General features: G+C 47.1%; 2 protein-coding genes across 5 annotated transcripts in view; one reads left to right on the forward strand and one right to left on the reverse strand.

Moving 5' to 3' along the window:
* ZC3H12B (zinc finger CCCH-type containing 12B) overlaps window positions 1–5441 on the forward strand; it is a 44502-nt gene extending 39061 nt beyond the window's left edge. For all 3 annotated transcript variants that reach the window (XM_070759700.1, XM_070759699.1, XM_070759702.1), the window contains one exon: window positions 1799–5441. In XM_070759700.1, the coding sequence (XP_070615801.1) occupies window positions 1799–3231 (1433 nt within the window). In that variant the 3' untranslated portion in view covers window positions 3232–5441. The remainder of the gene's footprint in view (window positions 1–1798) is intronic.
* Window positions 5442–8488: 3047 nt separating this feature from the next.
* The window catches only part of LAS1L (LAS1 like ribosome biogenesis factor), a 37371-nt gene continuing 19910 nt past the window's right edge, over window positions 8489–25949 (reverse strand). For both annotated transcript variants that reach the window (XM_070759703.1, XM_070759704.1), the window contains exons 9-14: window positions 21744–21826; window positions 18604–18810; window positions 16192–16333; window positions 13624–14018; window positions 10612–10756; window positions 8489–8811 (exon numbers count right to left, since the gene is read on the reverse strand). In XM_070759703.1, coding sequence (XP_070615804.1) covers window positions 8721–8811; window positions 10612–10756; window positions 13624–14018; window positions 16192–16333; window positions 18604–18810; window positions 21744–21826 — 1063 coding nt within the window. In that variant the 3' untranslated portion in view covers window positions 8489–8720. The remainder of the gene's footprint in view (window positions 8812–10611; window positions 10757–13623; window positions 14019–16191; window positions 16334–18603; window positions 18811–21743; window positions 21827–25949) is intronic.

Genomic DNA, 25949 nt, shown 5'->3' on the forward strand with positions numbered 1-25949 from the left:
TCCCTTGAGCTCCATGAGTCGTTGCATCCCGTTTCTGTCCACCCCACTCTGCTCATTTTCCCCACACCATTCTCCTCTCTTGAGTTCCATGAGTCCATGCCTCCCATTTGTCTGGGCGCTGGGACAGATTTATCCCTTCCCCCAGCGCCCAGAGAACACAAAACGCTCCCTTGATTCTAGGCTGCCCAGATGGAAGGGAGGGCTTCTTTTCTCTTGGTCGCTGGGAGAGACTTCCTCCCTCCTTGACAGCCCCGCTTTGGCTTCTGCCCTCCTTGACAGCCCTCCTGCCTCGTTCTCCTTTTCCTCCCCCTTCTTTTCTCCTCCTCATCCACCTTTCTTCCTCCTCCTCCTCCTCTTCCTTTCCTCCTTTTCCTTCTCCTCTTCGTCCCCCTTGTCGTCCTCCTTTCTCTACCTCCTCCACCGGCATTCAAACGACTGACCCCCTCTTCCTGTCCCTCTGCTGTCCCCCCCAGGTTGCTCACTCGTTCGCTGGCATGCATGGCTGGGAAGGCGATCAATCTTCCCCGGCTGAGTCTTCTGGAGCACCGTAGGGCAGTGCTGACACAGCTTGGGGAAGGAAGGAAGGAGGGAGGGAGGGAGGGAGGGAGGGAGGGAGGGAAGGAAGGAAGGAAGGAAGGGGCTTTAGGAGGGGGTGGAAAGGTTGGTTACGGGATTCTTTTCCTCCTCTTCCTCCTCCTCCTCCTCCCCTTCTCCTTCTCCCCTATCCTCTTCCTACCTCACCGGCATCCAAACGACTGTCCTGCCCCCGGCCTCCTGCATCTGTCCTTTCTGCTGCCGGGATATCCCCTTTGCTTGCCTTAAATCCTGCTATTATAGTGCCTCCGAAGCTAAGGGAGGGGAAAAAAAGAGACTTGGCCATGCAGTTTGGAAGGGGGGAGTTTGTCACTGGGATTCAAAGCAGCGCCAGCAAAAATGAAGGGAATCCCAGCAAGGGGAGCCTCAGGGAAATCCCAGCAATGCTAGAACGGGCGCTTCGTCTGGCAACGGAAGTCCTGAGGCGGGGATTCCCAGCGAGGGGAGGCGAGGGGAAATCCCACTGTTTCGGGGCATCCCAGCGGTGGTGGCTCGGGTTCGTAAGGTGAAAATAGTTCGGAAGAAGAGGCAAAAAATCTTAAACACCGGGTTCGTATCACGAAAAGTTTATATGAAGAGGGGTTCGTAAGACGAGGTATCACTGTACTTGGTATGCTGGTGGTAAGTCAGTACAGTACTCCTGTTGCCTGATGAGGGGCCTTTTCCCCAGGCTTCAGTCACTACCCTGGCTGTTTTTGTGCACCCACTCTGCTAGGGAGACATTCCCCGAAGATGGACGCCAAGACAACTGTGAAAGCTCAGAAGACAAAAGCCTCTGATCCACCCGGTGACTGGCCCAGATTGGATCATGCAGCATTAACCTGCAACATGTATATTTGCCTTCATTCATTTTGTTTTTAGGAACAGACCCTAATGATTCTCTTTGACCGCTTAGAATAATACTATCACAACAAAACTGTGTTCCAATTTATCTATATCTCATTTTGAGTGAACATTTAAATAAATATATTTATTTGTGGGGCCTGTTCTAGCTGCCTTCATGGAGCATTGTCACTCGGATTAAAACCTTGACAAGAATTTGGATCTCTTAATAATGAAAATTGTGGACATTTTATCATGATGTAAGAAAATGCCTGATTTTATATTTTTGTAATAAGAGCAAAAGATTTCACTAGGGTTATCCCGTTAAGACATATAGTTGGCAAAGACCATGTCTAATCCTAGAGGGTTTTTTCCTCCCCAGGGAAGAAATGCACATATGGGCACAAATGTAAATATTACCACCCTGAACGGACAAACCAGCCCTTGAGATCTGTCGCAGATGAGCTTCGCATCAGTGCAAAATTATCTGCGGGGAAAACCATGAGTGAAGGAGCCCTGGCCAAGTGTGGTTCCGGGCCAGCCCTTTGCCAAGTGGGGGAGAACATTCCAGAAGGGAAACGCAATCCTCCGAAACGCCAGTCTGATCCCAGCATCCGGTCTGTCCCGGTGGAACCAGAGGACCGGCTGTCGATGATGCGGAAGCCTGAGGCCAGCTCTGTCCCATCTCTCGTCACCGCGTTGAGTGTCCCAACACTTCCGCCTCCCAAAAGCCACGCGGTTGGGGCCTTAAATGCTCGGTCAGCGAGTAGCCCCGTGCCCGGGTCCTCTTCTCAGTTCACCCATCAGAAACCCTCCCTAGAACACATGGCCAGCATGCACTACCCTCCCATCCTGGTCACCAACAGCCACGGGGCTTCGATCAACTACGCAGACCCGTACCCGAAATATGAGTCTTTGGGAGACCACGGCTATTATTCTATGCTCAGTGACTTCTCCAGTTTGAACATGAGCAACATCCACAACACAGATTATTATGGAGTGGATCTAGACCAAGGCATCTACTCAAGAAATTCAAGCCCGTGTCCTGACAGCTGCTTAAGCCATGCAAGCAGTGACTCTTACTCTTCGTACACCGACCTGTACCTGGGCATAGGAGATGCAAGTTCAGAGGATCACGCTAAGGTTCCGCAAATTTCACCGCAAAACCGACTTCAGCCTTTTTGTCACGGCTATCACGAGAGCTTAACTAGAGTTCAGAGCTATGGCATTGAAAAGCCCAAACATGTCTCACGCAAGCACTCAGCTTCTCATTTAGCACTACATGTCCAACACCCTCTGGTTGGGGCACGGTCCAGTTGCCCAGGGGACTACCCAGGGCCTCCAAACATTCACCAGTCATCCGCTAAGGCCCAACCGAGCCGGGCCCTGGTGATGACCCGGATGGATAGTGTTTCTGATTCCAGACTTTATGAAAGTAACCCTACACGGCAGAGGAGGCCCCCCCTCTGTCGAGAGCAGCACGCCAGCTGGGATCCATTGCCATGCGCAGCCGACGCCTACTCTTACCATTCCTACCCCTTGAGCAACAACCTCATGCAGCCGTGTTACGAGCCCGTCATGGTGAGGAGCATGCCTGAGAAGATGGAGCAACTCTGGCGCAACCCTTGGATTGGGGTGTGTGGGGAGCCCCACGAACCTCACGTTATCCCCGAGCATCAGTACCAGACCTACAAGAACCTCTGCAATATTTTCCCTGCTGGCGTTGTCTTGTCTGTGATGGAGAAGAATCCACACATGACTGATGCACAACAGTTGGCAGCTATGATTGTTGCCAAATTAAGAACAGGACATTAGCAGCAGGGCGCCCCTTTGAATTCCTGGAGAGAAATACTGACTGCATCAAATCAGGGTCCTACAGAAGGTGCCCGCGATCCTATAGAGATATTCTCTGTTTTGGGAATAGTTTCCCGCTCTGGTATACCACTCTGTGGATTGTTTTGGCAATTGCATTGAATATGTGGTTGAAGAATTCTGTAAAAAGCAGATTGTATTATAATTAAGTATTAAGTAATTTTTTTAAAGCTGGGATTTTTAAAAAAATATAAAGTGTATTTTACAGGAAGTGCATACTTTTTGCATGGATGTATACTGTTTCTTGAATCCAAAAGGTCCTAGGTTTGAAATAAGTCCCTCAAACTTATTAGCAATTATATTGCATGAATGAGTTTTGTAGTTTGCAGCGTTAACTGACAAGCTGCTCCAAGGAAAATGTGCCGTGTGCATTTGAACATCCTCTCACACACTGAAGGTTGCTTGTTCTGGTCCTTCCCTTTCAAAGGCCCCCTCAGCTGCTGTGTCTTAGGGGTCCATGGTGAACCACTCTCGGGTCTCTGGCAAATCCAGTTTCTTCAGCATGCTGGAGAAAACTCTGCTCTCCAAGTGAGGACAGTGGAAAGGCAGATTAGGTGGAGGGGGGAGAGGCTCATTGCATGGATGTACAACTAGGGGGGTGCTTTGGATTGGGAGGGCAGGATGTCTTTAAGTAATGCCCTCTGGGACAAGGCCATTCGCATCAAACAGGTAATGACAATTCTCAGCTAAACCTTAATCGTCTAATTTCCACATAAAACCTGTTAAAATTGGCAAGCATGGGTTTTAAAATACAATTAATTGTATAATTCAATTCTCTATAATCCAAAAGCGGTATAATTGTAGCATCTCAAATCAAATTTCACGTTTCAATTTAGCCCTAGTACCACTAAGTGTAAAATGAGTAAACACATTTTTTAAAAGACAGACTTGTTTTCTAAAGGATGCTACAGAATTGTTTCAATTTTTCACTTTCGGATCCATGCAAAGGTATGCATTTGCTTCTTTGGAGCTGTTTGACTGGCTCAAATCATCTCAGCGAATGTTTTGGGTATTTTTGCTCAAGAGCGGGCAACTTTTGTACCTAAATGTCTCCCCTAAGAGACATTTATCCAGGTGTAGTAGCTTTTCCATTTTCTTTTTTTAAAGCTGCACTGAGTAGGCACCCTTTTTAAATCCAAACATGTCTTTGAACATTTTGAACCATTACTAACTCGATACGTCTCGAGCTAGGACTTGTTGACTTCTACTGTAGTTTTTTTTCATGAAAGTCGAGAAGGCCGAGTTACTGGCCTCTGATTTCTTCATGAGAAGGTGTGACACTGCCTAAATGTTTCTGACTAGGAAACACGTGGAACGCGAGGCTGCCGTCAGGGTTGTTTCTGGTGTTTTGAGAATGGCTCCCAAGCTGCTTTCTGAATTTTTGTTTTCAGACCCAGGGGGGGTTAGGGGTCGTAGGGAGTAGTCCAAAGGGTGTTTCACGTTGCTGGAATAATTCCCGGCCAGGCCCAGAACGGCTGCTTAATCTCAGTGTCCACAACAAGCATAACTGTGCACTGATGCTAACAAGAAGGAACTTGTTTAGATTATTGAGATTCTGCTGAGCGCGATAAAGGAGGCTACCTAATGGTAGCATCTCTCCAGAGTAGTGTTTTTCAACCTGGGTAACTTTCAAGAAATGTGGACTTCAACTCCGGGAATTCCCCAGAGAATTCTGGGAGTTGGAATCCACCCATCTTAAAATTGCTAAGTCTGAGAAACACTATTCTAGAGAGAAGAATGACAGTAATCCATCCAACAACTTTCTAACCACAAGAGACATTGATGTCACCCGCCTGTAGCATGTTTGCTCTTCCACAAAGCTGTCTTCTGATTTTAAAGACAAGCTTTATTTCCCTGTAGGAAAATGACGGTGGATCACCTGACGTGACCCCGGCACTTGTCATGGCACAGCCTTTTTCAAATTGCTGCTGGCACCCCGGTGGCTTTTTCTGTTGTGGTTGCTAATTAGGTTGTTTGTATGGTGCACCATGCTGAGCTTTACTGCATGGCAGACCCCAGCACCCCCAGTTTTATGCTTTAAAAATCACCGGGGGTAAAAAAAATAAATGCAAATTTACCCTTTGGTTTAATCTGTGCCCTGAACATTCTTCGCAATATTTGTCCCTCTAGCTGTAAAAACAAAATAAAGAAAACCCTTGAGTTATCGAGACACCCACCCCCCTCCCGTTGTCGATGAGGACAAAACACTTTTTAAAATATATTTTTTCTCTTTTAAAAGTAGCTGAGAGCAACACCTCCAATAACCAGAAACGACTTTTTGTTTGTTGATACAAATTGTATCTTTTTTGATTGTATAAAAAAAAAATGTATAAAAGCCATCTCTAGATTAGCTCAATATTGTACTTTCATTGTTTGTGACACTGTGTGTCAAAGGGGAGTAGCTCATGGAGGATTATAAATCTTTTTATTTAAAATGGGCACTTAACGGTTTATAGAAAAAAGAAATTAACAGGCAAATTTTGAATTCCATTTTATTACTATAATGTGCACCGCTAATGTGTGTGCATTTAAGAGCATTATGCTGCATAAATTATATATATTGTCTATTTATTAATACATTCTTGCAGATATTTTTTTTTTTGTAAAATACTTGTGTTAATAAGGCTTATGTTCATATTTATAAATGGCTATTGACAGTAAAGTGCTATACATCCTGCGTTTGTTTTTAACAGGATCAATATAGAAGTATAGCTTTTCAGTTCAGTGTTGAAATTTTGTGCGCTCACATTTTTTGCATGGAATCCAGTTTCTATATATATATATAAATAAAATAAGTGTTTTCCATTTTATTCCTATCGTAAAGTAATCTTGTAGACAATTCTAGCAGAATCTTTCAGCACACTAAATGCTGGACAAAAGCTACTGCATGGTTTTTTTAAAAAACAAATTAAGGATGAAAATATTTTACTGTCAGTAAAAGCTATATATTATATGCTATATATTGTTAGCAATATATTTAAAATGTTACAAGTCTCTTATGTGTTTTCTTGGGAAATAATGCTATGGAGAGGAAGTTGTGTACTATCTGTAGCACCTCTTTTCCTCAAGGAAGGAAAATTCCCTTTTTGTAAAAAAAATTATTTCAAAATCTAATCTGTAAAGACAGGAGAGAATGGCAATTTAAAAATAGTTTCTGGGGTTTTTTTTGCTAATTGTTTTTCTCTGAAACTGTCGTATCATTTGTTAAATCAATTTACTTCTTTCTGTCCATATATTTTCAATACCAACTGACATTTCACTGCCTTCATCTCTCAATGCTGAATTTCTTCTTATATGGAAGGGATAGTATATATTAAAAAGACCACAACTGCCTATATTGTAAATATTTTGCTTTTAAATGCTCTTTTTGAGAGCCGAGTACTTATTTATTTGTGTATCAGAAGGCTATAATATCTCTATCTTGAAAAACCAGAAAACCCCATCTTATAAAGTATTATTTGCATTTGAATTTTCTGTATTATACTGTTAAATCAATGTTTAATACTGTTTGCTTAGTTACTAAGAACCAGGATAGATGAAATAATTTTGAAATGTGAGCTTCAGTGATTATGTAAATATTTAGTAACCCTTTTTTGCTTGTATAGCTTCTAACTACTGCTAGTCCCTTTGTAGTATTTACGGTAGTTTACTTTTTTCATTGCTGGAATTAAATGTTACTCTTTTATTGTTCCAAAAAATGTATGTATATATATAATTATATATATATATATAAAAATCTTTGGGTTTTTTTTCTGTTGACCCAAATATAAGGTAAGTCTCAATGACAAAGAATGAAGATATACTTTAATTGCCCTGATCCGATGAGACAGGGGTGGACAACTATGGCAACTTTATGGCCTGTGGACTTTTAACCTCCAGAATTCCTAAGCCAGACTGGCCTAAGGATTCCGGGAGTTGAGGTCCACAGGTCACAAAGTTGCTCATCCTTGCAGTGAGAGGTCAGTGACTTTTATAAATGCCAGGAGCAGAGTGCGCATCGCAAGTGGCAGCCTTGGCCACTTCCGTGGATGGCAGAATAAGGGTAAACGAACGTGGGCACCAGGAAAGGCCACTAGCTCTGGGTCAGGGCTGGCATAGACGCCTTGTAAATACTACTATAAACTGTAGTGCTTTTATCTGTGGCTGTGTGCAAGCATTGACGGGCAAGGCCTTCTCAAGAAAGCATGCTCTTTTAACTGAAACGGCCAAACTCCAGAGTGTTCGCGTCTGGCAGAGGCCCCCATATCCCCCCCCCCTTTATGAGACAATTCACACTTTTGCATATTTGCATGCGGTTGGTTGTAAATATCGCTTTATCAAACTAGTGGTGTTCTTAGCTCGGCCTGAAGTTATCTTGCTTGCTTTCTGATGGTCACTGACCACAGAGCAAACACTTGTCATTGTGTTAAATGCCTCTCCCCTCTACCAGTAGCATCCGTCTTTGTACAGGCCCACTTGAAGAGGTTTTTGTGGCACTGTTGATGGACACCCATCGATTTAATGCTGTAGTCTGAGCCACCAAATAAGAGCGAGAAAACAATATAAATACTTACTACTGAATGCTTAGCATTTTTACAAGACTTGCCCAGTGGTGCCCTCCAATCAGTTAATGTTAAACTACTTTGTGTAGCTTTGCAAGAGCCATAAGCCATCTTAGAACAAATGGTTTGTTTTTGGATGGCGTCTCTTTTTAAAAAATCCTCTTTCATAGGCTGCTGCTTCTCTATTGATGCACTTTGTTCTCGCAGAGTCTCCGAGGATGCTAACAATCACTTAACCTGCTTACCGTTCTAGCCCGCTTGAACCTTTGGTCTCTAGGGTCCAGTCTGGGTAAGAATGTTTACTCGATCCTTATCTTAGGACTTTTCTCTACTGTTGTTGGAATAGTTCCAATTTCTGTGTAACACCCTTTGTAGAGATGCTTTATATTCAGTAATTAATGTGTATTCAATAAATGATCCACTGACTCAGGCTCTGAAACAACTTGTTTGTTTCGTCTTTGTGAAAAACAAAACCCACTTGCAGTTTCATAGACGGGTTCACAATAAGTTTATATGTGTCCAGATCCGGGACAAATAAAGAACAAGTGTATCTATTTTTAAAATTTTTTTAAAAAGCTTAAGAGAACCTAACATAGCAACCATGACATAACATACAAATGTATGACTCACATGATTTTTTAAAATAAAAAGCACATATCTTAAAAATATCAAAACATTTAATTGGTTTTTTTTAAATACAAAAATGAATTTAAGCAATGGGAAGATCTGTTGAGTGGATTAAGTGGGCCTGCTTCTCCATAGCTTCTAAATGTCCAGGAGGAATATCTATGACGTAGAAGTCGTGGCATTGCCCCAAAAGGAACCTTCCGAGAGCAGACATCGTCCTTCGAGCAACAAGGATGAAACCTTCCATGGTGTCGTTTCATTGGCTCAGAAAAGCTGGATCCCACTCTTTAACTTATGGAGCTCGCCCTGGGTCCACCAGAGTCCTGCCGTCAGGAAACCCGGCCATTCTGAGGAGCTGCAGGAGAAAGAACGGGACATCCTTGAGGGGAAAGAAGCGCGGCACACTGTCGCCCCACCAAGGGACGTGTCGTGTGGCAAAAACACTGCCTCCTCCGGGAAATGGAAGAGCACAGGAAGTATGATGGATACTGCCCCTTCTGCACTTCTTAGGAAGCTTTTGGACAATTAGGAGATTCCAGTTCATTTCCTATTCAATTTTAAACCCTTTCCCAACACCAAAGATGGTCAAAAAAGTCATATTTTGTGTTGTTGCTCAGCTGACGGCGCTGCCTACACCGGAGCTGTTGCCTCGCCCTCTCCAACTTTCCCGTAAGTTGATTTGTTGCGACGTAACCCTCTTTGGGCATTCACAGCGGAGCCTCTCCCACCCCCACCGAGGCGCATGTAAAATAATATTTTCTCACGTTACTTCTAATCTTTTCCCCAACTAACCTCAGATTGTGCCCCCTTGTTCTTCTGTTCACTTTCCTATTAAAAACACTTCTCTCCTAAACCTTATTTAAACCTTTAACATATTTAAATGTTTTGATCATGTCCCCCCTTTCCCTTCTGTCCTCCAGACTATACAGATTGAGTTCATTAAGTTTTTCCTGATAGGTTTTATGCTTAACCCTGGTATTCTCCTCCCATTTACTATACACTGGCAACATTTTTTGCCCAGCAAAAACTATACACCCCCACTCCAAAAAACTCACCACCCTTGGAAAGAACCCCTCAAATGAGAAAAAGTCATGGAATTTCAAGTTTCAGATATGCTGGGAATTTTTTTTACAAAACTTCATTTTGGGTCCTTTTAGACCCGAGGGGAATACCAGGGTTAAGACCTTCCACCATTTTTGTAGCCTGTCTTTGGACCCGTCCAATGTTATCAATATCTTTTTGTAGATGAGGTCTCCAGAACTGAACACAGTATTCCAAATGTGGTCTCACCAGTGCTCTATACAGCAGGATCACAATCTCTCTCTTCCTGCTTGTTATACCTCTAGCTATGCAGCCAAGCTTTCTGCTTGCTTTCCCTACCGCCTGATTGCACTGTTCACCCATTTTGAGACTGTCAGAAATCACTTCCCTCCCTCTCTTTCCCTTTTCTTTCTTTCTCTCTCTCACAAAAATTTCATGGCCCCGCCATGCGCCTTGGTGGTGGTGGTGGGGGGAGAGGCTCCGCCCTGAATGCCCAAAGAGGGTAACGACGCAACAAGTCAACTTACGGGAAAGGTGGAGAGGGTGAGGCGACAGCTCCGGTGTAGGCAGCGCCGTCAGCCAAGCAACAGACACGACACGACCGCTGCTTTTTCCCCAGGGCGCCACCTCTGCGCACAGATGGCGAGGCCATTCGACCAGTTTCCTGGGGTTTTTTTTTCCTGTCTCTTCCTGGTGCCGGGAAGAATATCGGCAGGGGTGGGCGGGGCGTGGTCCCCAGACAGAAGCCGGGCGGGGCTCAAAGCCCATGGGGAGCTTGGGACGGGCAGATCAGCTGCTGGGCAGAGAGAAATGGTGCCGGCTCTATCGCGCGTTTGAAAATGCTGCGTGGCATTTGATTTTTACCTGCGCCCCTGTGCGTGCGCCCAGGTTAAAGGGAACATTGCTTCTGACCGAGGAGTTCAGAATCTAATTATGTTTCTCCTCATTTTATGTAGCCCTTGGAGACATCTCAAATTGAGAGAAGTAGGCAAAGCCTTCCTCATCAATCATTTGCAGCCAAGACTGAACTAACCTCCCTCTTCCTTTTTCCAAGAGGGAACATTCACTCTTCCCCAACAATAGATATTTCTCCAACCTCTAGGAAAATACTCACACATTATTGGGGGAATTTTTCCTGTCTCCATTCTCCAGCTGGTCAAGAGCTGACATCATGGTATAGTTATCCACTAGCAGAGTATCGGGGTCATCTGTTTGGCCGGGTAGTTTCCCCAGAGGAAAATCTCTCCACTTCAGTTCATCTGTGGGGAATGGAAGAGACCGTAGCAAGATCAGGCACAGCCAGTGATGGATAGAGCTCCCCCAGGAAGCCGCAGGAGTGGACTTCAAACATGGCATGGTGCCAAAAGGGAACAATCTACCGCAGGAGTCCAACCTTGGCAACTCTTGGACCTGTGAACTTCAAGTCCTAGAATGCTCTGATATCCCTGGAAATTGGGGAAGGTACCTTGAAAGCACATTCTGCTCTTTTGGAAACGGTCCCATCTTGAAACCAAACCTTTTTTTCTTTTTAAAAAAGTTTTTTATTTTTCTCCACATTAAGTCATATACAGGGGGTGGACAAAAAAATGGAAACATTTGACTTTTTGGCATAAAGTTTGAACATGTTCAAATCAATCAAAACCTGTCATATTTTAATGTTTTTTTAAATTCTGTTATTTGATATGTTTTGATATGTTTTTTTAAACTACCTTTTTAAACAGAAATTTAAGGAAATTGGTTATAACCTTCTAGAAATGGCAGAACTCTCAGACTTTCAAAGAGGCCAAATTGTTGGTGCTCGAATGGCAGGCGCTCGTGTAACCGAAAGTGCTCAAATGTTTGGCGTTTCAAGAGGTCATGTCTCAAAAGTAATGACTGCTTTTGAAAGAGAAGGGAAAACGTCCTCAGCCAAGCACAGGTCTGGTCGAAAGTCGAAGTTGTCTGAGAGAGACCGTCGGACTCTAAAGTGAATTGTTAGAGCGGATCGCAAGACCACAGCTCCTAAAATCACTGCAGAGCTCAATAGACACGTACAGAACCCAGTTTCCACAAAAACTGTTCGAAGGGAGCTTCACAAATCTGGATTCTACGGAAGAGCTGCAAGGTGTTTCCATCTTTTTGTCCACCCCCTGTACAACATCACATATACCTTCAATACCAGTCAATAAACGTATATTCTCATAAATACAATAACCTAATTTACATTCCAATTTTACTTTTTATCATTCCGACTGTCTCAATCTTTTTTCCACTCTCCTCTTATTCTCCATCTCTACTTTCTTACACCTTCTCCCCCCTTGTAAAATTCCAAGTCCTCCTTATCTTTGTTGTCAATGTATTCATTTCCGCACAGTACTTCTTAAGTACTTCTCTCTCAGTCGGTATTTTATTTAGTTTCCAATTTTGTGCATGTGCTATTCTGGCAGTGGGACGAAACCTATTCAGTCTAATCCATCGTACGGCCCACTAAGGAAGGACAGAAAGTATCACAGCCATCCGAACATGATGTTCCATATGAAAGGCCTCAACAGAGAAGCTACTATTTCCTGTATTTTATCTTAGGATGGATCTATGTTTATCTCAGGCATGTTTAAATTCAGTTACTGTTGATTTACCAACCACGTCTGCTGGAAGTTTGCTCCAACCATCTACTGCTCTTTCAGTAAAATAATATTTTCTCACGTTGCTTCTGATCTTTCCCGCTACTCACCTCAGATTGTGCCCCCTTGTTCTTGTGTTCACTGTCCTATTAAAAACATTTCCCTCCTGAAACTTACTGAACCCTTTAGCGCATTTAAATGTTTTGATCCTGTCCCCCCTTTCCCTTCTGTCCTCCAGACTATACAGATTGAGTTAATTAAATCTTTCCTGATACGTTTTATGCTTAAGACCTTCCACCATTTTTGTAGCCCATCTTTGGACCCCTTCAATTTTATCTTTTTGTAGGTGAGGTCTCCAGACCTGAAGACAGTTCTGTGTTAACATATATAAAATAGATATTATAATTAATGCATCTACATACTTTTTTATATTTTATATCTTATGGGGCCATATTAAGCAGGGACAGGTGGAGCCTGTGAACTGAATATGACTATAGACAGGTGCTATTAAAAGGGGTATCCCATTAAGCAAAGGCAATCATTCATTCATCATCTGTGCCTCCCAGCCCCAATGGGACTCAGGGCAGCTTAGGGGGCATAGTTTATCTAAACTTTATTTTATTTATTTATTTATTGGATTTGTATGCTGCCCCTCTCCGTAGACTCGGGGCGGCAAACAACAGTAATAAAAACAGCATATAACAATCCAATATTAAAACAGTTAAAACCCTTATTGTAAAACCAAACATACATACAGACATACCATGTATAAAATTGTAAAGGCCTTGGGGGAAAGGGTATCTTAATTCCCCCATGCCTGGTGGCAGAGGTGGGTTTTAAGAAGCTTACGAAAGGCAAGGAGGGTGGGGGCAATTCTAATCTCTGGGGGGAGTTGGTTCCAGAGGGCCGGGGCCGCCACAGAGAAGGCTCTTCCCCTGGGTCCCACCAAGCGACATTGTTTAGTTGACGGGACCCGGAGAAGACCCACTCTGTGGGACCTAACTGGTCGCTGGGATTCGTGCAGCAGAAGGCGGTCCCTGAGATAATCTGGTCCGGTGCCATGAAGGGCTTTATAGGTCATAACCAACACTTTGAATTGTGACCGGAAACTGATCGGCAACCAATGCAGACTGCGGAGTGTTGGTGTAACATGGGCATATTTGGGAAAGCCCATGATTGCTCTCGCAGCTGCATTCTGCACGACCTGAAGTTTCCGAACACTTTTCAAAGGTAGCCCCATGTAGAGAGCATTACAGTAGTCGAACCTCGAGGTGATGAGGGCATGAGTGACTGTGAGCAGTGACTCCCGGTCCAAATAGGGCCGCAAGTGGTGCACCAGGCGAACCTGGGCAAACGTCCCCCTCGCCACAGCCGAGGTTCCTCTCCTCCTGCCTTTACTGTTCCTCCAGTTCTGCACTTTCCGACCACGGACTTATGACATTCAGAGATGAACTACGCAGCTCTCGGGCCCATTTTTTTGCCCTTAGCGTGCCAAGCATGCAAACAGATTGGAAGGCAGGTTTTACCTGAGCCAACTTGCCAGACTCCCCCCTGAAGAGCTTTCCTTTTTTCAGCCAAAGTTGCTGGGTCTTCCAGGAAAAGAGGTTCTTGCTGCGATGGCGACTGAGTGTCCATCTCTTCTTCTTCCTCCTCTTCTTCCTCCTCTTCCTCCTCCAACCCTTCCTCTCCAACCCCGTCTGGCAACACCTCCGTCCACTCTGCTCTCTTCCAAAACTTGTGAGTGGCAGCCACAGCATTAAGCTTCAGCAAGCTCTCCACGGTGTAAATGGGCTGCTTGCTGGTGTCCAAGGTGGAGTCAGGACTGGGGAAGGCACCCTCTTCTTGGGTGTAAATAGAGGTCAGGTAGAGGAGGTTCTCTTGGGCCTCGGCTGGCAACGGAGGCTCCATACTCAGCAGAATCCTGGCAAGCAAAACCAGATTGGTACAGGTAGTTCTCGAGTTACAACAATTTATGGTGCTAGGTGAAATAGTTGTCCAGTGAATTTTGCCCCATTTTGCCATCTTTCTTGCCACAGTTGTTAAGTGAATCGTTTCATGTGTTAAGTTAATAACCCAGCTGTTAACTGAGTCAGGCTTTCAAGTCGACTTTTGATTGACAGAAGGCCAAAGGGTGACACGGCAACCATCATAAATATTAATCAGTTGCCAAGCGGCTGAATTTTGATCATGGTCATAAGTCACTTTCTCCAGTGCTGTTGTAACTTTGAACAGTCACTTAATGAACTATTGTAAGTCGAGAACTACCTGTGCTAAAGTTCATAAAATGTGACCTCGCAGATGCAGTTCTCAAAGAACCATCAAACATTTTAATTTAAAGGAGGTTCCTTGCACTGGTCATCTGTGCCTCCTTGGCCCTTGACCAGTCGGAAATCTGTACAGGGAGTCCTTGACGTGTGACCACCATTGATCCCAAACTGTTTGCTACTAAACGAGCGATATTAAGTGAGTTTTGCCCCATTTCATGACATTTCTTGCCACAATTGCAGTTGTTGGGTTTATGAGTTGTTAGGTTAGTAGAATTATGGTTACACGACTGTCTTCCCCATTGACTTTGCTTGTCAGGAGGTCACAAAAATTGATCACATGACCTTGGGACACAGCAACCATCATAAACTTGAGTCAGTTGCCAAGTGGCCAAGTCACGAAGAATACAGTCACAGGTCACTTTTTTTCAGTGCTGTTGTAATTTTGAACGGTCATTAAATGAATGGTTGCAAGTCGACTATCTGTGTTCAAGAACATTCTTGCAAAATTAATATACAGTGGTACCTCGGTACTCGACCACAATTCGTTCCAGAAGTGTGGTCGAGAACCGATTTGGTCGAGTACCGAATTTATTTATCCCATAGGAAATAATGGAAATGGATTTAATTGGTTCCCAGCCCCTGTTAACTCGCTGGGAACCAATTAAATCTATTTTATTTCCAATGGGATAAATAAATTCGGTACTCCAAGCTGCAGGAAGGGTGGGGCTGCTGCAATCCAAGCAGCTTCAGGGGGCTGAGGAGCTCTATAAGAACTCCAAGCTGCAGGAAGGGTGGGGGCTGTTGCAATCCCGGCAGCTTCGGGGGGCTCCTTTCTTCATTGCTTCCTCTTATTACCTGTAAGCAGCTGCAAAAACTTTCTCCTTCCCGGTGGCTGCTTCCCTTCGAGGAACAACAGCGCCGGGAACGTCACGTAATGAAGGGAAGCTGCTGGAGCGGCGGCAGCTGCTGAGATGGCTCCGGCGGCTTCCCTTCATCACGTGACGTTCCCGGCGCTGTTGCTCCTCGAAGGGAAGCAGCCACCGGGAAGGAGAAAGTTTTTGCAGCTGCTTACAGGTAATAAGAGGAAGCAATGAGGAAAGGAGCCCCCCCGAAGCTGCCGGGATTGTAGCAGCCCCCACCCTTCCTGCAGCTTGGAGGAATTATAGAACTCCTCAGCTCCCTGAAGCTTCTGGGATTGCAGCCTCCCTCACCCTTCCTGCAGCTTGGAGCTCTTAGAGAGCTCCTCAGCCCACTGAAGCTGCTGGGATTGCAGCAGCCCCCGGCGGTAACATTTCGGATAATGAACAAAATTTTCTCTGGCTGTTCGGTATCCGAATTTTTGTTCAGATACCGAAGCAAATTTTTGCCAAAAATTTTGTTCGTTATCCGAAATGTACGAGAACCAAAGCGTTCGAGTACCGAGGTACCACTGTATCTTAAGAGTTATTGTTATGATTATGGGTAAGCAAAACAGTTCCAATGGTCAATAGGGGCCTTTAAAAAGGCCGGAGACTGGAGATGGTCTCCATGCGTGAAAACATAAACGCTTGTGTTCTTGAAGAGGAAAGCACGGGGGGGGGGGGGGCTTTGCATGGGCTGGGGGTTCTGGCGCTTTCTGAACCTTCCTTACGGGCTCAACGCCTGAAAAAGAAAATTGTGAAGTGCCGATTGAGTGAAACTCTGCTGATGGACGCTCAGAAAAGAGCCTCTTTCTAAGACCTTCCAGAGTTTAATTTGGATCTTGAAACGATGAAAGCCAAACCCCAGGAGATGCAAATGGCCGGCCTCTCCCCACAACCACGAAGGCCGCTTCACTGGTGCACTTACCAATTCAAGAGGTGAGGGCTGGCCCAGCAAGGCGCATCGAGGCACTCTCTGAGAAGCTTCATCCACGGGAGTGAAACGTGGCGGTGGAACAGCCTCCAGCAGGTCTGTTTCTTCTTGGTCTTGGAAGGCTTCAACTTCTTCTCTTGATCCAGAATCAAGGAAAGGAAAAAACAGAAAGGGAGGCTCTCACCACCACCAAACTCGAGAAAAGATCAGAGCTGAGAGAGAGACAGGTTGCAGTTCAGACGTCACAAACGTCAGTTGCCCTGGTGTGTTGCATGGGGTCGCTCCCCACCCTTGGACCCCAGTCCTGTCTGTAAAATGGGAGCCTGGGAAGGAGTCGGAGGCAGGCCCGTTGGCCAAAGGGGAGGCTCCACGTCCATGGATCACATGACCATGGCGCACAGCAACAATCATAGAAACATAGAAACATAGAAGACTGATGGCAGAAAAAGATCTCATGGTCCATCTAGTCTGCCTTATACTATTTCCTGTATTTTATCTTACAATGGATAGATGTTTATCCCAGGCATGTTTAAATTCAGTTACTGTGGATTTACCAACCATGTCTGCTGGAAATTTGTTCCAAGGATCTACTACTCTTTCAGTAAAATAATATTTTCTCATGTTGTCTTTGATCATTCCCCCAACTAACTTCAGATTGTGTCCCCTTGTTCTTGTGTTCACTTTCCTATTAAAAACACTTCCCTCCTGAACCTTATTTAACCCTTTAACATATTTAAATGTTTCGATCATGTCCCCCCTTTTCCTTCTGTCCTCCAGACTATACAGATTGAGTTCATTAAGTCTTTCCTGATACGTTTTATGCTTAAGACCTTCCACCATTTCTGTAGCCCTTCTTTGGACCCGTTCAATTTTGTCAATATCTTTTTGTAGGTGAGGTGTCCAGAACTGAACACAGTATTCCAAATGTGGTCTCACCAGTGCTCTATATAAGGGGATCACAATCTCCCTCTTCCTGCTTGTTATACCTCTAGCTATGCAGCCAAGCATCCTACTTGCTTTTCCTACCGCCCGACCACACTGCTCACCCATTTTGAGACTATCATAAATATGAATCTGTTGCCGAGCGTCTGGATTTTGATCATGTGATCATAAGGATGTTGCAAAGGTAATTGTGAAAAACCATTTCTTTGCTTTTTTCAGTGCTGTTGTAACTTCAAAACAGTCACTACGTTGACTGTTAAAAATCGAGGGCTACCTGTACAATATTGCTAAAGCAGCAACCAGGAAACTGCTGAACTGGAATGCTTTAACGAATACAATGGTAATTGAGGCATTAATGCATTCGCTGGCTGGGGTCTTCTGGGAGTTGAAGTCCAGATATCTTCAAGTTGCCAAGGTTGGGAAACACTGCCCTAGAGCATCACACAACCTGTTTTGCTGCTAATAATTCTTATTTTATTATTATTTATTTTATTGGATTTGTATGTCGCCCCTCTCCGCAGACTCGGGGCGGCTAACAACAGTAGTAAAACAACATATGACAATCCAATATTAAAACAGTTAAAAACCCTTATTGTAAAACCAAACATACATACAGACATACCATGCATAAAATTGTAAAGGCCTAGGGGGAAAGAGTATCTCAGTTCCCCCATGCCTGGCGGCAGAGGTGGGTTTTAAGAAGCTTACGAAAGGCAAGGAGGGTGGGAGCAATTCTAATCTCTGGGGGGAGTTGGTTCCAGAGGGCCGGGGCCGCCACAGAGAAGGCTCTTCCCCTAGGTCCAGCCAATCGACATTATTTAGTTGACGGGACCTGGAGAAGACCCACTCTGTTGGACCTAACCGGTCGCTGGGATTAGTGCAGCAGAAGGAGGTCCCTGAGATAGTCTGGTCCGGTGCCATGAAGGGCTTTATTGGTCATAACCAACACTTTCAATTGTGACCGGAAACTGATCGGCAACCAATGCAGACTGCGGAGTGTTGGAGTAACATGGGCATATTTGGGAAAGCCCATGATTGCTCTCGCAGCTGCATTCTGCACGACCTGAAGTTTCCTAACACTTTTCAGAGGTAGCCCCATGTAGAGAGTGTTACAGTAGTCGAACCTCGAGGTGATGAGGGTGTGAGTGACTGTGAGCAGTGATTCCCGGTCAAAATAGGGCCGCAACTGGTGCACCAGGCGAACCTGGGCAAACGTCCCCCTCGCCACAGCTGAAAGATGTGGACAATGTGAGCTGTGCGTCGAGGAGGACGCCCAAGTTGCGAACCCTGAGGGGGTCCGTAATTCCCCCCAGGGTGATGGACGGACGGATGGAATTGTCCTTGGGAGGCAAAACCCACAGTCTTCTCGTCCCCTCATTTTTTTTTCATCAGCCCTCACACTGACAAAGACAATAATGTCAAGTAAAAAAGTTAAATCTTGTCTGAACACCTCCCAATACTTACTAACGTGCAAGTTAGCCTCCAGAATATTTGTGATCCACTTGATGAGGTACTGAGACCGAAGTGATGTGATCCTTGTGTGGGTCTTCAAATCATCAAACATTTTCTCCAGCAGAATCTGAGTGAAATGTTTGGAGTGCAAACCTTTCAGCAGCGGCTGCCAGAAAGAAAGAAATGCTCGAGGGATCTTAAAATCCCACTCGTGAGTGTCTGCACTCCAAACGACAAGGCAAAAGAGGGGCAGGGAAAAATAAAATAAAAACTGAATATTAAATATGAACAATTTATTTATTTATTTATTTATTATTTAGATTTGTATGCCGCCCCTCTCCGCAGACTCGGGGCGGCTCACAACAGCACAAAACAATTCATGACAAATCTAAATTATAGTTTAAAATATTTAAAAAACCCCATTTACTAAACAAACATACATACAAACATACCATGCATAAATTGTATATGCCCGGGGGAGATGTCTCAGTTCCCCCATGCCTGACGACAAAGGTGGGTTTTAAGGAGCTTACAAAAGGCCAGGAGAGTAGGGGCAGTTCTAATCTCTGGGGGGAGTTGGTTCCAGAGGGCCGGGGCCGCCACAGAGAAGGCTCTTCCCCTGGGGCCCGCCAACCGACATTGTTTAGTTCACGGGACCCGGAGAAGGCCCACTCTGTGGGACCTAATCAGTCGCTGGGATTCGTGCGGCAGAAGGCGGTCCCTGAGATATTCTGGTCCAATGCCATGAAGGGCTTTAAAGGTCATAACAAACACTTTGAATTGTGACCGGAAATTGATTGGCAACCAATGCAGACTGCGGAGTGTTGGTGAAACATGGGCATACCTAGGTAAGCCCATGATAGCTCTCGCAGCTGCATTCTGCACAATCTGAAGTTTCCGAACACTTTTCAAAGGTAGCCCCATGCAGTGTTCCCTCTAATTTTTTTTGGGGTGGGCGGAAAAGTATAGTGTCTGAGCGGCAGTCCCTTCGGGACTGGGCGGCAGAGAAATAATAAATAAACAAACAAACAAACAAACAAACAAAAAACCCACCCTGTTTTGCCTCAGAGAATTTCAAAATAAAATACTGTACTGTGTGTCTATAACAGTGAGCTCATAATAGGGCAACTCTATCAATATCAAAATGCCACTTAAATAGTTGAGCTAGTTTCAAAATAGATTTTGATTTTCTTTCTCTCTTCCTTACTCTCATTCTTTTTCTTTCTCTTTTCCTTCCTCTCTTTTTTCTATCTGTTTCTCTCTCTTCCTCTCTCTCTCCTTCCCTCTCACTCTTTCCCTCTCGGCTTCTGGGAACGTTTGGAAAACTCTGAGTTGATGATGATTTTTAAGTGAGTGATTGCTCACTGCTCAGCTTAGAGGGAACTATGGCCCCATGTAGAGAGCATTACAGTAGTCGAACCTCGAGGTGATGAGGGCATGAGTGACTGTGAGCAGTGAGTCCCAGTCCAAATAGGGCCGCAACTGGTACACCAGGCGAACCTGGGCAAACGCCCCCCTCGCCACAGCTGAAAGATGTGAAAGAACAATGCCCAATCCTCAGTGACCTTAAAGAAAATTATTTTTTGATATTAATTCCTTGGAGGCCAAGGAAATACAACCGTAATAAATATTCCCGTTTTAAAAGAGAGAAAGAAGTGTAAGGACAAACACAACAAATATGTGGCTACTATTTGAAAAAAAGGGCAAGAAAAATAAAATAGATGAGACTCTTGGGCAAACATTTTCTTGGAAGGCAAAGAATGTAAAAGAGTTGCAACTGTAAAAAGTGAGGGTCGGAGGGCATAGACCACCAACCAATCTCAGTGAAGAAAAACAGTTTCTCTTCCCTTGAATTTTTGAACTCTTCACTAGCATGAACTAATTTTTCACTAGGTAGATCGGGGGTGTCAGGGCTCCCTGAAGTGTCTGGAGCAGTGGTCCCCAAACTACGGCCTGTGGGCCACATGCGGCCCGCTGAGGCCATTTATCTGGCCCGCGGGTCTTTTCCAAGGCCGCACTGGAAAAGCAGTGAGAACGTCCCGTCCCCCTCAATCTCATCTCACCCGAGGTAAAGTAAGGCTTGCCAAAAGCCGAGCTGGGCACAACACACACACATACACACACAAGCCCGCCTCCTCCTCCTCCTTGAGTTGCTAGCTCCTGTTTTCTGAATGGGGATTGAATGGGAGTCCGGGGTCGGAGGGTGGAGGTTTGTCGGGTGAGTCTTCCGCTGGGAGAGAAGAGGGAGGGTGAAAGAGGGAAAAGAGAGAGAGAGAAGTGGCGAGAAAGAAAGAAAAGGGAAAGAGAAGGGAAAAAGAACAAGGGAAAGAAGTGGAGAGGAAGGAAGGAGGGAGGGGAGGGTGGGAAGGAAGGAAGGGGGAGAAAGAGAGGGAGAGAGAAAGGGAGAGAAGGAGGGAGGAAGAGAGATAGCAAGAGAGAGAGTGAGAAAGACAGAGCAAGAGACAGAAAGAAAGCAAGAGAGAGAGAGAGAAAGAAAACAAGAGAGGGAGAGAGAGAGAAAGAAAGAAAGAGAGGGAGAGAGAGATAAAGAAAGAAGGTATGAGCAGTGTGCATAGGAATCTGTTCACAGGGTTTTTTATAGTCCGGCCCTCCAACAGTCCGAGGGACAGTGAACTGGCCCCCTGTGTAAAAAGTTTGGGGACCCCTGGTCTGGAAGGTGAAACGGCCTTTACCAAGGCCTAAAATCAGTTGGCTAGCGCACATGTGTGCTGAGCTGACAAAGGGCAATGTCACACGTGCCCTCTGATATGGCTCCATGTGCCACTGGTGGCACGCATGCCATAGGTTTGCCCCTATTTTTGCAATAAATGGCCCGTTTTTTGTCTTCCCCCAGCTTCTAGGAGCACTATGCAGGCTTCCCAAACCTTCTGAGTGCTTCATTTTTCACAAAAATGGGACATAGGTGCAGGGCTTCGAGAAGCCTAAATTGGCTGTATTTGGTGTATAAGACACACCAATATTTCCACCCTTTATTTTCGGTGGGTGGGTGTAGGTGAGTGTTATAGGCCAAAAAATACGGTAAATTAATTGCCAGGATCCAGTGCAGGTAATTTGCACAAATTTTGAACAGATGAAGGTTTGGGGAACTTTTCTTGTGTAACCAAGGGAAAAAAGCAACGCGATATACCAACCTTGAGGAACATTCAAGATCTGCAGAGTGTCAGTAGTTGGAATGAGAAAGCCGTCTTCAAGCAGTGTCTCAGCCACAACTTCCCTGCAGGAATTGTAAAGCCAAGTGAATATTTTCCAGGATCTTCCCACTACAAATGTCCTTTTATTCCCCAACATTATTATTATGGTTAGTTGCTCAGTCAGCCAGATATTCAGACTAGATTTGGCGCACGCATACGCACACATACACAAAATCTATTATTATTATTATTATAATTTTTTTTAAAATTGGTTTATTTACTAAATTAACAACAAACAAAAAATACTTAAAAGAAAACGTGCCCAACACCAATAAAAACCCCACCACCATTTAGGGGGTTATATTATTTACAATAAGTTTCAATTTCTTCCTTAGCTCCGGTTTACATTTCTTTACATACAAAAAGTGATTGGAATTTATTTTTCACATTGTCGTCATAGATTCTACTTAAGATATAATTTTTCACCTTATTCCATTGTGCCATCAGCTTCTCCATTTTATTTTCATCAAAGTTATTTAATCTTATTTCCATAATTTCAAAGTGGATGTGGTCTACCATGTACCAGTACCAATTCTGGATTGTCCATTTATTGCTATCTTTCCACCCTAATACCACTACTGCTTGAGCGCTTTCCAAAGCTGCTGTTTTGATTTCTTTAAAGTCTCGTAATTCCCCATATTTAACTATTATTGCTAATTCTTTTGTAATTATCCAATTAATGTTTAGCATATTATTTATTTCATTCTGTACTTCCTTCCAAATTTTTTGAACTTCAACACATTCCCAGAGCATATGCATAAAAACTCCTTTTATTTGGCAACCATGCCAGCAATTTCCTTTCCCTTTCCTCGGAAGTGTGCTAGTTTTACTGGCGTGAAATACCATTTATGTAAAATTTTCCTTCTCATCTCTCTAATTCTTGTACTCTTTATCTTATGTATATTTTCTACTACTTCTTCCATCTCACTTTCATTAATCTGTACAGTGATCCCTCGAGTTTCGCGATCTCGAGCTTCGCGAAACGCTATATCGCGAGTTTTCTACCCGGAAGTAACACCACCATCTGCACGCATGCGTAGATGGTGGAGTTTGCATTACCGCCGGGCAGATCAGCTGCTAGGCGGCCAAAGGAACCTTCCCTGGGTCTTCCCGCCGGCATGGGGGGCTTCCTAGCACCCCCCCGAACCCCCAACCCGGGTTTGGGGGGGTGCTAGGAAGCCCCCCATGCCGGGGGAGACCTTTTAAAACACCCGTGCCGCTTCCCAGCTGAGTCCTGAAGCCAAGCGCAGAAGTTCGCCTTTGGCGCTTGGCTTCAGGACTCAGCTGGGAAGGGCGCGGCTGTTTGAAAAGGTGGCAGTCGGCCTGGGGGGCTTCCCAGTACCCCCCCCCCAACCCTGTCTCCTGCCGCCGGTTTAGCCAGGAGAGCAGCGGCGAAGTGACTTGAAGGAATGGGAAACTCAAACCGCCCGGTTTCAGCTTTCCATTCCTCCACGTCACTTTGCCGGGGGAGTCTGGGAGGGAAGATGACGCGCCGGCAGCACAGGGGCGAGGGGTGGGAGGCAAAGCTCTGCGGGTACAGCCCCTTTCGGCCAAGCCTCCCCCCCCCCCCGCCAAGCAGCCAGGGAAGCCGAGCCGGGCGTGGAACATCGGCGCGGGAGGCAGGAGACGATCGGGCGACCGGAGCAGCAGCGCCGCCGCCGCCACGCCCGGCTCGGCTTCCCTGGCTGCGTGGCCGGGGAGGCTCGGCTGAAAGTGGCTGGAGCCGCAGAGCTTTGCCTCCCCCCCCTCGCCCCTGTGCCGCCCGCGCGTCATCTTCCCTCCCAGACAAAAAGGCCGCCCTTCAACGGAGGCTCGTGGAACGGTTTGGTGTCGGTTTCGGTGGGAAGGCTATTAGCATAGCCGGATTGTTTAGCCGGTTCACCACTCATTGCGACTTGGGCTCAGAGGAGCCTTGCTGCTGCAGCGGTTGGGGGTCGGGGTCCCTCCCGGGAGTTGGAGGGATCGCTCGGGGATTCCCCGTCGCTGGTGTGGTAGGGGGGGGTAATTGGTGCAGCCTGCCTCCCCGGGACCGGGGAGGCGATCGGAAGCTGCGTGTGCCCTCTCGTTGGGGGGTGATTAGCCCCCGTTTGCAGCGTTGCTGCTTCTCTGCCTTTCGGGGCAGGGGTTGCCTGCTGCAGGCTTGGGGGCCTTACGGCTCCTGGGCCTTTTGGTTAAGCAAGACACATTTTAATAAATAGGTTGGAACTGCAGAGCCGAAGGGCGGCCTTTTTGTCTGGGAGGGAAGATGACGCGCGGGCGGCACAGGGGCGAGGGGGGGGGGGAGGCAAAGCTCTGCGGCTCCAGCCACTTTCAGCCGAGCCTCCCCGGCCACGCAGCCAGGGAAGCCGAGCCGGGCGTGACGGCGGCGGCGCTGCTGCTCCGGTCGCCCGATCGTGTCCTGCCTCCTGCGCCGATGTTCCACGCCCGGCTCGGCTTCCCTGGCTCCGTGGCCGGGGAGGCTTGGCTGAAAGTGGCTGGAGCCGCAGAGCTTTGCCTCCCCCCCCTCGCCCCTGTGCCGCCCGCGCGTCATCTTCCCTCCCAGACAAAAAGGCCGCCCTTCAACGGAGGCTCGTGGAACGGTTTGGTGTCGGTTTCGGTGGGAAGGCTATTAGCATAGCCGGATTGTTTAGCCGGTTCACCACTCATTGCGACTTGGGCTCAGAGGAGCCTTGCTGCTGCAGCGGTTGGGGGTCGGGGTCCCTCCCGGGAGTTGGAGGGATCGCTCGGGGATTCCCCGTCGCTGGTGTGGTAGGGGGGGTAATTGGTGCAGCCTGCCTCCCCGGGACCGGGGAGGCGATCGGAAGCTGCGTGTGCCCTCTCGTTGGGGGGTGATTAGCCCCCGTTTGCAGCGTTGCTGCTTCTCTGCCTTTCGGGGCAGGGGTTGCCTGCTGCAGGCTTGGGGGCCTTACGGCTCCTGGGCCTTTTGGTTAAGCAAGACACATTTTAATAAATAGGTTGGAACTGCAGAGCCGAAGGGCGGCCTTTTTGTCTGGGAGGGAAGATGACGCGCGGGCGGCACAGGGGCGAGGGGGGGGGGAGGCAAAGCTCTGCGGCTCCAGCCACTTTCAGCCGAGCCTCCCCGGCCACGCAGCCAGGGAAGCCGAGCCGGGCGTGACGGCGGCGGCGCTGCTGCTCCGGTCGCCCGATCGTGTCCTGCCTCCTGCGCCGATGTTCCACGCCCGGCTCGGCTTCCCTGGCTCCGTGGCCGGGGAGGCTTGGCTGAAAGTGGCTGGAGCCGCAGAGCTTTGCCTCCCCCCCCCCCCCCTGTGCCGCCCGCGCGTCATCTTCCCTCCCAGACAAAAAGGCCACCCTTTGGCTCTGCAGTTCCAGCCCCTTTCGGCCGAGCCCACCCGGCCAAGGAGCCAGGGAAGCCGAGCCGGGCGTGGCGGCGGCGGCTTCCTTCGGGGGCAACGCCAGCAAGAGGGTCTTCGCCCTCTTGCTGGCGTGCGTGGGCGGTGGGGAAGACCCTCAGCTGCTAGGCGGCCCAAGGAATCTCCCATGGGTCTTCCCCACCGCCCACGCACGCCAGCAAGAGGGGGAAGACCCTCTTGCTGGCGTTGCCCCCGAAGGAAGCCGCCGCCACCACCGCTTCTTCTTCCTTGCGCCCCCGCTGCCTCTCCGCTCTCTTGGGTGGCGGAGCGAAGGAAAACAAAAAGTTTCCCTTTCTGCAGCTCCTGCCTCCCGCCCACCCAAGACAATAAGAGCGGAAGAAGACCCTCTTCTCCAACACGCCCGGAGGAAAGCGGGGGGAAGGGAGGAGAGAGAAGGAAGCCAGGCACGAAGAGTGTCCATGAGGGGGAAGAGACCCCCGCGCCGGGCAGGCCCACCGAAGCGGGAAGAGGGGGCGTGCGCCCGGGCCTGGCTAGAGCGCTTGATCTGCGGGCGCCTTAAAAGGGGGTGTGGACTCCTGGGAGGCCTTGGCGGTGGAAGGGGACACACTCGAAGCCTCAGCCGCCTGTCATAAGCGTCCTCTGAGGGAAAAAGAGTCCGAGCTTGCCGTCCGGAAACGTTGAAGCGCCCTCACAAGCAAGAGGGGGAAGACCCATGGAAGGTTCCTTGGGCCGCCTAGCAGCTGATCTGCTCGGCAGCGCAGGCTGCTGCTGCGCTGCCGAGCAGATCAGCTGCTAGGCGGCCCAAGGAACCTTT

This window comes from Erythrolamprus reginae, chromosome 8, assembly GCF_031021105.1.
Source record: "Erythrolamprus reginae isolate rEryReg1 chromosome 8, rEryReg1.hap1, whole genome shotgun sequence".
Lineage (NCBI taxonomy): Eukaryota > Metazoa > Chordata > Lepidosauria > Squamata > Dipsadidae > Erythrolamprus > Erythrolamprus reginae.